The following is a 14,222-nucleotide window of genomic DNA, read 5'->3' as shown; positions in this document are numbered from 1 at the left end:
AAATAAACCATTGCCACATAACATTAATATTCTTTTTTAAAAAACTTGCAAATAAAAACATTTTAATGTTATACGTTTTATGTTTGTATTATATATTTTGTGAAACACTGGGAGAACTTTGGCTATGGACAGGGAGTAAATGAAATTCCTTAGAAGGTTTACAGCCACTAAGTTGAAAGCATAGTATGGGGAATCTAATGTTCTGAAGCAATCCCTCAGCAAGCCAACGAAGATGATGATTTATTCTGTAACGCTGTTCTAGGACACTGGGCTTTCTAGTGGTTTTTTGAAAGCATTTCCTGACTGCTGATAGCATCTGCCTTCCTTTCTTATTCAGACAATGAGTAGAAGCATTGAGGCCCATATATCAGTTTGATTCCCCATAAAGCCATCCAGACTCTGCAACAATGGAGGACAGGTTTTCCTATAGGTTGGTTGTAAAGTGCTGCTCCATACCAAACGCAGGAGAAGACATTAAAAGTGGAGCACCATCCCTTTGCTTTACTAAGAGGCTGTGAGGGGGCAGGACATAATGGGTGTACTGCCTCTGTCTGAACCTGATACATAGGAGCATGTTCAGGGCAAACCTACACATATTTATTCAGAAATAAGTTTCACTACATCCAGTTACCGCCCTTTCCTCTGCCACTTAATCCATATAGGATGCAACCTTTTGCTGCTGTATTTTAAGGCTCCAGGCTCCTAACTACTTATCTGGGACTATGCCTCACTGAATGTCCTGCAGAGGATAACCTGGCCACTTCTTTCAGTACCGGGCAAAGACCTTTTCAGTTCACTCAGGCTTCCTAAGCAATTTATGCAACTGTAAGCAATGTATATGCTGTCAGGCTTAAACTACTAAAAGGTACTTTTACTTTGCTTTTGCTTTGCTTTGCTTTACTCTGCTCTTTGTTTTTTAAAGACAGTTTTACAGTTTTGTTCTATTTCCATCATCCGATTATACTTCAGTCTTCATTTTGTTAGTCATGCAAAGAATTTAAGTAGACTGGCAGTCACATAAACATAGTGATTTAACAAACAGAGAAACAAGGACTTTTTTTCTAAGGAGGCAAATACGGGATTGTGCAGTGATACTTGTTTATTTTGACTTGTATGTGTTCTTCCCCTTTTCTAGTCAGTGAACTGATTTCTAGCGGTGAGAGAGGCAGGGCATGTGCAGCCTTATACTGAGTGCTCACAGTGATTGTAATCCCACAGTAGCCATATTTGTGCCTTTTCCATGCTAATAGCAGAATAACAGCTCAGGAAAAATTGAGCTAAGGAATGGAAGACCCAGCATTTTCCAGTCTGTGCCTTTTTGCATGTGTTCATCCAGGATTCTGTCGCATTCTATTTCCACATTTTAAATTCCTCTCAATGTTCATATTTTAAAACACATTTAAATATGCATTTTTTTCCTCTCAGGTGTTTTTTGCTTCTATTGCTTAAATCCCTATTTTGACTCCAAGGATGCATTTAAATGCATATTTTGATATGCTTAAACAGCTGAGAATAGTGTTGTAACATTCAAAATGCAAAAACTGTTGGATCACTAGATTGCATAGCTCATTTATCCAAAAGGTATGGAACATAATGTCTTGTATAGGAATGCACAAAGACTGAATTCTTCGCACCTGCTTAGAATGAGCTAAGAAAATAATGGTTTAGGTGGGCTCATTACACTGGGAAGGAAGCATGCTTTGTGGGTTTGCCTGCTATGGGCAATTTTGCTGGCTTTGGGGTTGAAAAAAAAATTATTTGGCCTTTCAAACTTGATTACCAAACTAACACAAGGTTGCTCCTAATAGAGCATTGAGTAGCAATTAATAAAGTGAACTGTTTTACAAAATGCTCTTTTCCTAATTACACATTGCTGAATCCAAGGGGAAAGGACACCAGAGGGATTTTTAAACAAAGGTTTTTGGATACAGCAGTTCAAGCTAATATAATTGTCCTTGCATCCTGTAAAATAAGTAAACAGCTAGCTGAAACAAAACATCAACATCATCATGAAAAATATTTGACATACCCTACCTGGTGACAGTGGAACCATGGAAAGCTTTTACAAGACTACATTTTGAACAAATGGAACAAATGATGAAAGTAGGTGAATTTCATGGTAAAAGCATGGTATTCCAGTTCAAAATAGACTGTGCATCTGTATATCCTCACATGTGGAAGATTTGACCCATTATATATTATATTGCCAGTTATACACTGCCATTAGAAAATGTTATTTAGAACTCATCCTAAAGAAAAGTACTGGGAAGAGAGAGAATAGTTGGGTTTTTTGCTTCAACAGACAAAGCAATGAGGCACCAAATAAATAAATAAGTTGCCTTGTTTGTGGTAAATGTTGCCAGATGAAGGGAGAAGTTTTGCAGTAGCTTATAGCAAATCCTCCAAAATGTTCAGAGAACATGATTGTAACCTGACAGCCCTACCAATGCCACTGGGATTGGCTTAGTCTATCTATCTGCATCTTAGTAATAATTAACCTGTTTCAAGTGATTTCTATGTATTATTTTATGTATTATGGCAGGTTTTAAAAAACAAATTATTATATATTGTATTAATTCTACCATGGTCTAAGGATTCATGCAATATACAATACAACCAATTCTAATGACACTGGGCCTCATCTACAGTTATGGTTTCCTTACTTTCTTGGTTGAGGATGGAGATGGTATCACCAGGAGACCAGATGATGGTGGACATGGCTAGCCATGAGTAGAGTGACCATCCTTCAGTCATATCCTTCAATTATTCTTTCAGAAACCAAAGGCCTAGGCAGGGCTGAGCCCCCATTTTACCACTTTCCCTTGAGACCCCTAAACTCATTAACCAAGATTAGCTGGCCCTCTTTTCTAATGAAAATCTAGATTAAATCCATTTTTATGTTTCAAATTGGCCTCAGTGGCATCCTGTCAATGCACACATAAACACACTGCAAACTGATACATCCCCAACAAAACTAATGGGACTATAGCTGGAGATTATAAGAAAAGCAAACCAGAAAGGAGGAGGCACTGATTTCTTTTTACCATGTGAATGTAAAAACATTCTTGACTGTCTTCCAGTTGGGCCATCTCATATACCTCTTAACACCTTTAAAATGTGGTACTGATGTTGGGAAGACCTCCTACAATTGAAAGCACATTCAAGTTTTTTGAACTTCATTCAATCATGCAAAGGTTTTATTAATAGCAGAACTCAATGTAGATGAACCACGTCATCAAAAGCTTTGGTATATAGAAATAAAACCAATTTTAGAGACAAATGGAAGACTTCTTTTCCCATTGTCTGTTAATAAAGTTACTATAGGTCAAAAGAAAAGAATCCCAAGAAGGAACAAGCAGCTAGGTGACTTCATCAGGCCCGCAAATAATAGTCTTAACTAAATTACACTGGGAAGTTATTATTATTTAATTCCTGAAATCAGGTAATGCTGAAATCATACAGTACAAAAATAGGGCCAAAGTGAAACATTTTAGGCTGTAATCCAAAAAGCTTCCTCACTGTCAGAGTAATACGACAGTGGAACCAGCTGCCTAGAGAGGTGGTGGGTGCTTGCATACTGGAGACATTCAGAAAGAAACTGGACAGCCACCTGAGTGAGATGGTGTAACTTGGAGTCCTGCAACAGCAGGGAGTCGGACCTTCACGGCCCCTTCCAACTCTACTATACTATGATTCTATGATTCTAGAATGGAAATAAGTCCAACTGAGTTCCATCAGTCTATTTCTGAGTAAACATATTTTGGATTGTGCAGTTTTTCAGTGGGAGAGCAATGAGTTCTAGCAAAATTTGTTGTGACACCTGAAAAGCAAATACAGTGCTTCATAAGCTTTGGCAGCCTTATCAGATGTACAGTGGGAAAAGGTTCTGAAGGTGTTTAATGCATTCAATAGGTTCATAGTGCTTAAGAGCACTACACTGCATTTCTGCTCAGATAGGTCCCAATGCAATTTGATAATGATAACAAATTCAGTAGGAGTTACCCTTGCATAAATGTGCATAGGGTTGCATTCTTAATTTAGATATGTTCTAGTCCAGTGGTGGCGAACCTATGGCATGCATGCCACAGCCAAGTCACCCTAGCATTGCCTCAGCAGCCAAGCATCGGATCGGTTGGAATGTGTTTAGAATGGGCATAAATGATGAGCTGTGCAGAAACAGCTACTCAAGGAAGGCTTTTTCAAAATCACCATCTTTTCCATGGAACTCTACCCCTATATTAGGGTTAGGGGAGTACACCAGGGTAGGCTTAGGGTTAGAAAAAGGGGGTGTCCTGGCATGATTTTGATGGATGGAATGTGTTTCAAATGGGCAGACATGATGAGCTGTGCAGAAAAAGCTACTCAAGGAAGGCGTTTTCAAAATTGCCCCTTTCAATGGTATTTTATGGTTAGTGGAGTGCACCAGGCTAAGGTTAGGGCAGTGGTGATGAACCTATGGCATGTGTGCCACAGCAGGCATGCAGAGTCCTCTTTGTCAGCATGTGAGCCAAGTCACCCCAGCATCGCCCCAGCAGCCGAGCAACTGCGCACATAGGGGCCATGTGCATGTTCGGAAAGGAGTTAAGGCGCCAGGCGATGATGTCACGAACCGCGATTCATTAGCTGTGACTTGTCCAAGCTTTTGCATGGCTGGTCAGTGCACTGCCAAGGATATATATAAATATTTGCTTGGACTGGCTGTGAGTTGTTTTTCCTAAACTAAAACCTCAGTTTTCAGGTTTTATTGCAGTGTTGGCACTTTGTGATAAATACGTGGGTTTTGGGTTGCAGTTTGGGCACTCGGTCTCTAAAAGGTTTGCCATCTCTGCTCTAGTCCCATCTAGAGAAAAGGAACATCAGTACCAAATCTGATCTCAGGTACCTAAACCCAGATGCTGACCAGGAAGCATGTTTAATAAAGGTGCAGTTTGTTGGTTTATTCTAGTGATGCTACCACTATTCAAAATTAATTGGTTCATAAACTGAATCTAGTAGGTTCATAATTCTCAAATGCATAAACTATAAATTAGCTACAGCATGTGAAAATACTTTGATGATTCAAACTGGGATTGATGAATCAGTTTACAATTTCTGTTCCATTTCTATGATCTTCCTGCTAAGCAGCTAAACTCCACCATCTTTGCATATGCATCAGTGCTGGCTGCTATAGCCTTTTGCTTTGTGAGAAAAACAAAAAAATCCCATTTGCTCAGAATGATTTTACTTTAATCCTTTAGGCTGCCATCCTATGCCTCCTGGCCTGACAATACACTCCCTTGTACTCAGTGGGATTTACCTTTAATCAACCATGTATAGGATTGCTTTGTTAGTTACTCTTTGCCAAGGAATCAATCAGTTATAGAGTTGCAGAAACCTTTCAGAGTCATGATACTGTTCAAATGGGAGGGTGTCAGGAACTGCTTATGGAGTGGCCTTTTCTTCATCTGAAAATTTCCTCCTGTGATGAACATCAGTTGTAGCTGATGTTCAAACAGCTTCTCCCTCTCCATGTCCATTGACTACCAGCCAGCCAGAGAAGAATGCAACTTGACACATTATGTCTTGATGCATAAAGTTGGAAAGCAACACCATGTATTCGTATCATGTTCCCAAAATATACTTGATGATGCACGTGGCCAAATAGTCGAGAGGACTGTGCAACTTCATAGTAGCAGAAACTGTCTGGCTAAATTTATATGTTGCCTTAATCCATTGGCAAGCAATTTTGAAGGGCTCAGTTTGACCATTATTTTATTTATTTATTTATTTTATTATACTCTTATCCTGCCTCTTATCCTCTTGTGAAGAACTAAGAGTGACTTACAAAATCTTCCTCCTCCTCTACATTTTATCCTTTATTAGTATATACTGCATTTTAATACTATCTCCCACATAAGCTTACTTGCAAAAGTATAACTATGACAGGGACATATGGGGATACGTAGGACAGGCTCTTCTGGCCCTGGCACTTGACCAGACTTTCAGGCTCTTCTGCCGTAAAGGATGGGTCAAAAGGAATGGCAGATGTACTCAGTTTCTAGTATTGAAGGTATCAGGCACAAAATCAGCCATTCCACTGATTTGCAGAGACTTCTGGCTGGGCCCTTGCAGTTGGCCATTCATTCTAGGCTTCAGGATCTTTCCATAGCTGGGTTATCTAATGGGTTACTCCTCCAGCTGGCACCCCATATTCATCTAGCCTTCTTTTCCTGATACAGCACTGGTTATACTAGCTAAAGATGATAGAAGCTGCAGACCATCAACATCTGGAACAGCACAAGTTGCATATTCCTCATTAGAGATCAGGTTTCAGAGCAGGACAAGGGTCCAGAAGGACAGAGATGGAGGATGTACTCAAAGAAGACTGGTAGTTCCAGAGCATAAAGACAAGGAGGCTTAGACTCGACAAGGCTTTGTGAAACTTCATGAGGTTAGTTGCTCAGACTGAGAAGTCCATCCTGGAGCAAGAGTTATGCAGCGCCAAGCAGGCATTTACTAGCTGCAGCTCTGCAGTGCAGGAGTACCATCTCTGGCCCTTACATGGGTGTCATTGTATGCAGCACGAATAAAAAAAGAAACTGGGCAGTCATCTGAGTGGGTGTAAATTGGTAACCTGCAACAGCAAGTGGTTGGACCCGATGGCCTTCTTGGGCCCTTCCAACTCTGCTATTCTAAGCTTCTTTGATTTAAAAGCCTCCTTTGTCAGAGAGCAGCCCTGGAGCCCCAGTGAGTAAGGTGTCTGGGTACCTGCTCCCAGAGTCCCCAGTTCAATCCCTTGGTACCTTACTGCAGTAAAGCAAGCAAATCCCCACTGATCAGTACCTAGGATGCCAGTCAGTCTGGAAAAAACTTGCAATCTGTTCCACCCACCCCAGTGCATGTGATCTCACTTCTTTAATGCTGGCTGTATGGAGAGAGGTAGACAATCTCTGCCTTCCCCACAATACCCTAGAAACCTGAAGCTTCCTGTCTCTGGTGGACACAGCATATTCCCTGGGGTTGCAGATGCACTCTTGAAACTATCTGGATGGCATGGCAACAATCTGTGTAACTGTGCTCATCGTGCATGTCCCTCGTTCAGGCCTGGCTGGTGTCAACAATCCCATTTAACCAAGAGTAATATTGTGTTTGTCATTCAGTTGGGAATAGCTTTAACGAGTAGCCCTGCAATAACTATGCTTTATGGTTTTGCATTGGACTGGCAGGCTAAATAAATCTCCTTTGCTTCCTTTCTGCAAACAATGCTGGCATGTTCTATTATACTATATTATCGGTTGTTGACGATACCAGAAGTAATCCCGCCTATTTAGATTGATTTCTTTTGCTCAGGAAAGGTGGTTAGTAATTGAAGACCAGATTCGTTTATACTCACATAATAAAAAAGTGGGGAAATCAAGAGTTCTTGAGGTACAAATAGAAAAAATCAATTTAAATTAAAGTCTTTTCAAATTCAGCTTCACTCTGCAGGTTCTCACAAGAATGAACAAAATACACTGGAAACGTGTGGGCTTTCTGTTCTGCAACCCACATTCTGATCTAAAGTTCTTAAATGCATTACTTTCTGCTAAACCCATTCCGCCAAATTAAGTATAGAAATGCTTTTTGGTTCAATTTCTTGAAGTACACAAGCATTTGCAAAAGAGTTTGTTGTGGAGGCACAGGAATGGCAGAGAAATTCATTTCATCTGAAGTTTTATGTGAATTACCAGATTCACAGCTGCTGAGCCTGTGAGAGAAATTTGTACAAATTTGCACTTGACTCAGTTTAACACTACAGTTCCCCATTCAAAAACTGCAAACTCCAGGAAGAGTGTGCACAAAAATGCACACAAGTAAGGAATAAATGCACAAAGACATTACTATAAGGAAAATATCTCACCAAAATATGCACATGAGCTGGAGGCATGTGGGATATAAATGCAATGTATTAATAAAATGATAATGCCACACATTTTCATGCAGACTTAAAAAATGTCTACACTGCCTGTGAATTCAGGCTAGACTGTCCCCAAGATCAGGAAAACGAGAAAGTGAATGAATAGATGACTCCAGAAGGTGGCTTTGGGGGGAATTTTGGTTTTCCTATGGATTCTCCAGTATGGGATTCTGATGGGCCTGGTTTTTGTCCCCCATGCTTTTCCACATCAAGACAAAACTGTTGCATGCAGTCACCTGGAATTTCAGAGTGTTCTTTCTGCAGGCTGAAGACACACAACTCCATTTCTCTTTCTCATTGCCATTGGGTGGAACTGTGAACATGCTAGGTTGGTGCCTGGCTACAGAAATGCAGTGGATGAGAGCCAATGAACTGAAAATCCATCTAGAAAAGACCATGATGCTACGAGTGGGTGGTTCTTCTGACTAAATGGAAGGTGCTCAACCCATTCTGGGTGGACTTGCAGCTTGAAGTCCTCCTGGAGCCATCTCCATCACTTGTGGGTTTATATAACTGTTTCTCTCACACACATACACACAGCAGCAGAATTCCCAGGGGTCAGGGTGATTCCCAGGGGCAGTCCAGAATGCAAAGAACTGGCCTACCATGTCTAGAATGTTAGCTGATGCTGAGCACTGCCACTGTTTCACTCCCCACCTCTAGATAATGAGAATGTCTGGATAATATGTAAAACAAGACCACTGTTGACCCAGACAGAGTCCATTTTTCCCTGTTTCTAATAATGACTTTCCCCATGCTTATAGGCCCTTCATTTGGGGCCTGTAAGCCACAACATTCTCCCCATTGTCTGTTTCTATTATGATAGTCAGAAGTATTCTGCTTCTGAAGTGAGTGGTCTATTTAGCTGTCACAGCTAATACTGATTAATAGACTAGTTGTCTGTAAGTTTCTCTCATCCACTTTTAAAGCCAAATCAACTTGTGATCATCACCACAACTTGTGAATTTTTTGTCAGTATACATTATGTCCATTCTTAACTTACTGTTGATTAACTTACTTTTGAGTTAGTGGCATATCCAAAGTTCTAGAAGATTTGAGAGATCAGAAAAATCTCTATCTACTTTCTTATTTATTTATTTATTTATTTATTTAAAACATTTGTATGCTGCCCAATTGTGCCACAGCACCTTTGGGAGGCTCACAATCATAAGATAAAACACAGTAAAATGTAATTGTTGTTGTTGTTGTTGTTAGTCGTGTCCGACCCATCACGACCCCATGGACAACATTCCTCCAGGCCTTCCTGTCCTCCACTATTCCCCAGAGTCCACTTAAGTTCACACTGACTGCTTCAGTGACTCCATCCAGCCACCTCATCCTCTGCCGTCCTCTTCTTCTTCTGCCATCTATTGCTCCCAGCATTAGGCTCTTCTCCAGGGAGTCCTTCCTTCTCATTAGGTGCCCAAAGTATTTGAGTTTCATCTTCAGGATCTGGCCTTCTAAACAGCAGTCAGGGTTGATCTCTAGGACTGACCGGTTTGATTGCCTTGCGGTACAAGGGACTCGCAGGAGTCTCCTCCAGCACCACAATTCAAAGGCCTCAATCCTTTTGCGCTCAGCCTTCCTTCCTTATGGTCCAGCTTTCACAGCCATACATTGCAACTGGGAAAACCATAGCCTTCACTATACACACTTTTGTTGGCAGGGTGATGTCTCTGCCTTTTAGTATGCTGTCTAGATTTGTCATACAACATATTAAAATACAGTGTTAATAAAATATGGATAAAAATACAAAACAGAAGGTCAAGTGACATTACTGTTAAAATAACTTAAATAATGTGAAGTTATTATTTAATAATAAGTTTAAAATAATATTTTAAAATATTAAAATAAATTCTTCTTTATGAATTTTTACTTGTTTCTCTCCTCCTGCCACCACCTCCACTGGTTTTCCTATGCACGGAATTAATGCTTTCTTTGAAATGTGCACCCTAATCAGGACCTCTCTTCTGGTTATGTACATCTGGTTCATATAAAAATGCACGTTAGAAGAAATATAAGTTGAATAGCCAATAAGGCTAGGTCAGCTGATCATTGTGCACATTTTCCATGTTTCATACAGAATATGCATATTGCCAGTCAGTCTAGATACTCACCAATAAGTCTTGGGAAATGTGTACATCTTGATACTGTTTTATACATTTTCCACACAATATGAATACTCTTTGACAAGTTTTGAAGGATGCCCATATCTTGACTGTATTTTGTACATTCTCCCAACAGCAGGCATAATCCTAAGGATGCAATGCAGCATGTTCTTGTATTATGTCATCTAGAACTTTGATGGGAATATCCAGGTTTATGGATATCATCCTTCATTTGTTGCATCCATGCCCAATTCAAGGTGCTGCTACTTGCCATTAAAGCCCTGGATGGCTTGGGACCTTAATACCTGAACAAGCAATAAAAGAAAAGCTTTCTCAATATTGGCACTCGAGTTATGGAAAGCCCTCCATAGAAAGACACACCTAACACCTATGCTACCATTTTGGCACCTGGTGAAAAAGCAATCAATCAATCAATCAATCAGGCTTTTAAGTTTAATAGTTTTAAGGAAGTTTCTCCTTTTAATTATTTCCAGGTGCTATTTTGAATTAGGTTTTCTTTTCTAAAGATTTGTTCCATACTTGCAAACTGCATGGCTACCTCCAAGTCTCTTATGGATGTGAAATGCCATTTTAGATCCAGCTTCAGGAACATGGAAAGATTTGATTTGCTATCAGAGCATAGGATTTGCTATTGTTGCTTTATATGGACTCCCAATTTTACTTTTTATTGTTTTACTTAGGTTGTTTTAATTTGCCTAGATTGTTTTCATATGTACTTTTAATTTGTGACAAACCGCTCCAGACAGTGGTCTATGAAAATCTAGATGATGACAATAGATACATATGTACATACATGCATACATACATGTGGTTGTTCTTATGTTGGCAGGCCAATATACCAGTGTCCCAGGAAGCTGTAACTTTGAAACTCAAGGCCAAGACTGGACCACTGCATGTAAGTTCACACAGGATCCTGGAGATGAATTCGACTGGCTCATAGGCAACAGGGCTGTCATAGAACAAGGAGGCCCAGCCAAGGATCACACACCAGGTAATCGGCCATTCTTCTTAGCCACCTTTTGCAGAAAGAAAATGATTGAAAACTGTTACTCCTCAAACAGATATCATCAAGCTGTTTGCTGAAGGGATAGTGAGTTCAAGTCCATGGTGGACATGAAATCAAATTTTGTGTGCTGTGCAAGCAAGAAAATTATGGTGATCCAATACCACAGGGAACTAATTGTAACATGCCAGTGGGGAAAAGGTTGTTTTTTATTTTCTGTGACAATATATAAGACAGACACCAGAAATGACTGAGAAGAACTGGCCAGTGGTGAGCACACTGAATGTCATCTGATGCTGCTGTTTGAATGTGAATCAAATAAAGCAGCTTGACACTTGACACTTATCAGCCATTGTGATCATTGCTAGAGTTAGCAACAGTCAGTATAATTTATAGATTGTTCTTTTCAAGGCAGCCCCAGTCATATCATTCCTAATTCTTTGCTGTGCCTGTGTGCCTTTGTTTCACTTCCAAAGATAATGCATTGCTAAATAAAATGTAAAGATACTAATTAATCAGGACCCCTTGAGAGGAAAATTAAAAAAAAAAAAACCCTTCATAGATTAAATCAGCCCATATCATCTTAAAGATAAAAAAAAACTTAATTAAGGTGGTACTTGTACACTTTCCCCTTCTAGGCTATTGTGATGAAGAATTTAGAGTAGCAAGCAGTTTAACTATTGTTAACTACACTGGGAACTGGGAACAAGCCAATCTTCGGTTGTAGCTGGCTTATCATCTAATGACTGTATTAAGTGCATGGGTCATCACACAACCATAATGAAGATTCTCTTCTACCCTGGTGGCTGTGCTGTCTTTGAAAAATAATTCTGCTGAGACTAGGCGATTCTCTCACTGCCTGATGGCTATGATATTCGCTCCATTGGGAGAGAGGAGCCCTGTTCACTGCAGGTTCAAAGGGTAGAGCAGGTCTGTTGCATCAGAGCCTCCCCAGCGTCTGTGCAATCTACAGAGATGTGTGGGAAATTATTTCCATTCATTTTGGAGCAGATTTTACCCAATTTTCATCCCCTAGAATCGAAGGTGGACCTGAATGCAATCTCTGTTCAAAGCCCATAGATTCCAAGCTTAGAATCCCATTTGTTGTGGGAAATAATAGAGTTCTTTAGGGAATGCCCATGAAAAATACAAACTTCTGAAAAATGCACACAAACATGATTTATTCGATGGAGTTTTAAAAGGTATGCCTTTCACAAATGCATGCAACCGATATATACCGTTGGGGAAATGAAAGCTTTTAAAGCTGAAACTGAAATATAGAATGAATTTGAGATGGAATTGAAGCAGGTGAGGTCTTGCCAGTTTGCACATCCCTGCTTTGTATGCACTGGTGCTGTGGAGACTGTTGGCCAGATAAATATGGAGTAGTGGGCGCTCCTGGTGCCTTCCCACTCTGCCCTCCCCACGCTCAGCCCTCATCACCTGAGCTGCACTATTGCATTTGGGTTTACCAGGCTGATATCAAGGAAGCATGTCTGTGATGGTGATAATGATTATAGCTAGGGTGTATCTATGTTGTGATCATATTTGAGTTTACTACCATGGCTTCCTCCAACAGACCCCAGGAATGGTAGTTTTGTGAGAACCCTTAGAAATCCTCTTTTGGACATCTCTGGTTTCTCTGGGGAGATGCATGACAGTTGAATCAAAATTGGTAATCCTTTCTTAGGATTTATGTATGTGCAAAGCACTTCACAGGCAGTTTTTCATTTATCCGTTTTGAAGTATGGTAAGGAAACCAAATGTTACTTCCGTCGTACTACAGATACTCAACTGGTGGGGGCTGAAAGAATAGTGGCTTTCTTTAGTCTTCCTTATTGAACTTGTTGCCAAAGTGAGATCTGAAGTGTGACCATCACTGTTCACAGTCTTGGGTGTTATGCTATCTCAGCATGTTGTGCAATACCCCATTCCCAAGCCATCCCTTGCTGCTATGGTCACTGGAAGACAATTGTGCATGTATGATTCAGTCACTGGGAGCAGAGTTGATGACTTAATTAAGCTGTGCTTCCTGACTCTAACACTCTAACCTACAGAACTATGAGAATGTCATTTCTGAGCACAAAGTATATTAGCATGACCTGTTGGAAGCGTTAAACAATTCTCTTGTTCAGCACCTCAGAGGTGTATTTGCACATTACCAAATGTGTGCTTGCATTTGACTCATTCCTGATTTCCCATTCAGATTCCTTATCTGCACAAGTGTCCTCACTAGACTGAATTAGCCCCACCCTAGGGGAATTTGGGGAGATTTGCACAGTTTTCTCATTACATCACTCCTTGATTTGGACAAATTTACTATGTGCACATCAATCACAAATGGAGATTGCCCATAATGTGAGCATCCAAGTAATGTTCAGAAAATCCTGACATTGCCTGGAGTGCTTGCACTGGCTGCCTGTATATTTCTGAGCCTGGTTCAAAGTGCTTGTTTTAACCAATAAAGCTTTCCCTGGATCTAGACCACCGTCCTGTCTGAGTGCCTCTCTCAATATGAGCCTCTCCAGACATTGAATATCTGAGACTTCCAGGGTTATACTGTTTTTATTGAAATGTTATTTCTGTGGTCTGTAACTTTAGTGAATTGTTGTGAACTGCCAGAGAGCTTTTGTGAATTGTTGGATGATATAGAAATGAAATTAAATAAATGAATAATATATATCTAAAGAATCTCCTCCAGGAAGAAATATGAAGGTCTGGGTTTTTCCAGTGGAAACATACACACATCACCTTTCCTCTCTTGAAATCTGTGAAAATGGTTTTAAGGCATGGTTTTACTTACTCAAAATGTGCAGTATGAAGATCTATAACATTAGGGAATATTAACTCACCTGAATGCAGTGTAAACTATATAAAACCCAGACATTCCATGCAACATATTGACTGTGTAAGACAGTTTCTATCTAATTTACTTTAGATGCATTTCTGTTTTTCCCAAATTTCTCTCCTGTCCCATCTTCCCAGAAAAAATGCTAGGGAGTGTGGAAAATTGGTTTTCTTAATGGCTTTAAAATTTCCAGAATTGTGATATCTCTACCTATAAAAGCATTCAGGCTGGAATTCTGTTCACCCTTACTGGGGAGCAAGTTCAATTGAAATCAATAGACCTTACTTCTGAGAAGGCATGTATAGG

The 14,222-nt window shown here is 40.1% G+C and overlaps 1 protein-coding gene across 1 annotated transcript in view; it reads left to right on the top strand.

Moving 5' to 3' along the window:
- The window catches only part of MALRD1 (MAM and LDL receptor class A domain containing 1), a 242,556-nt gene that overhangs the window by 154,289 nt on the left and 74,045 nt on the right, over nucleotides 1-14,222 (top strand). The window contains exon 25 of the mRNA XM_044425030.1: nucleotides 10,895-11,056. Coding sequence (XP_044280965.1) covers nucleotides 10,895-11,056 — 162 coding nt within the window. The remainder of the gene's footprint in view (nucleotides 1-10,894; nucleotides 11,057-14,222) is intronic.

This window comes from Varanus komodoensis, unplaced genomic scaffold (genome assembly GCF_004798865.1).
Source record: "Varanus komodoensis strain SLA01 unplaced genomic scaffold, ASM479886v1 scaffold15, whole genome shotgun sequence".
Lineage (NCBI taxonomy): Eukaryota > Metazoa > Chordata > Lepidosauria > Squamata > Varanidae > Varanus > Varanus komodoensis.
This window is presented reverse-complemented; position numbering and strand designations above follow the sequence as displayed.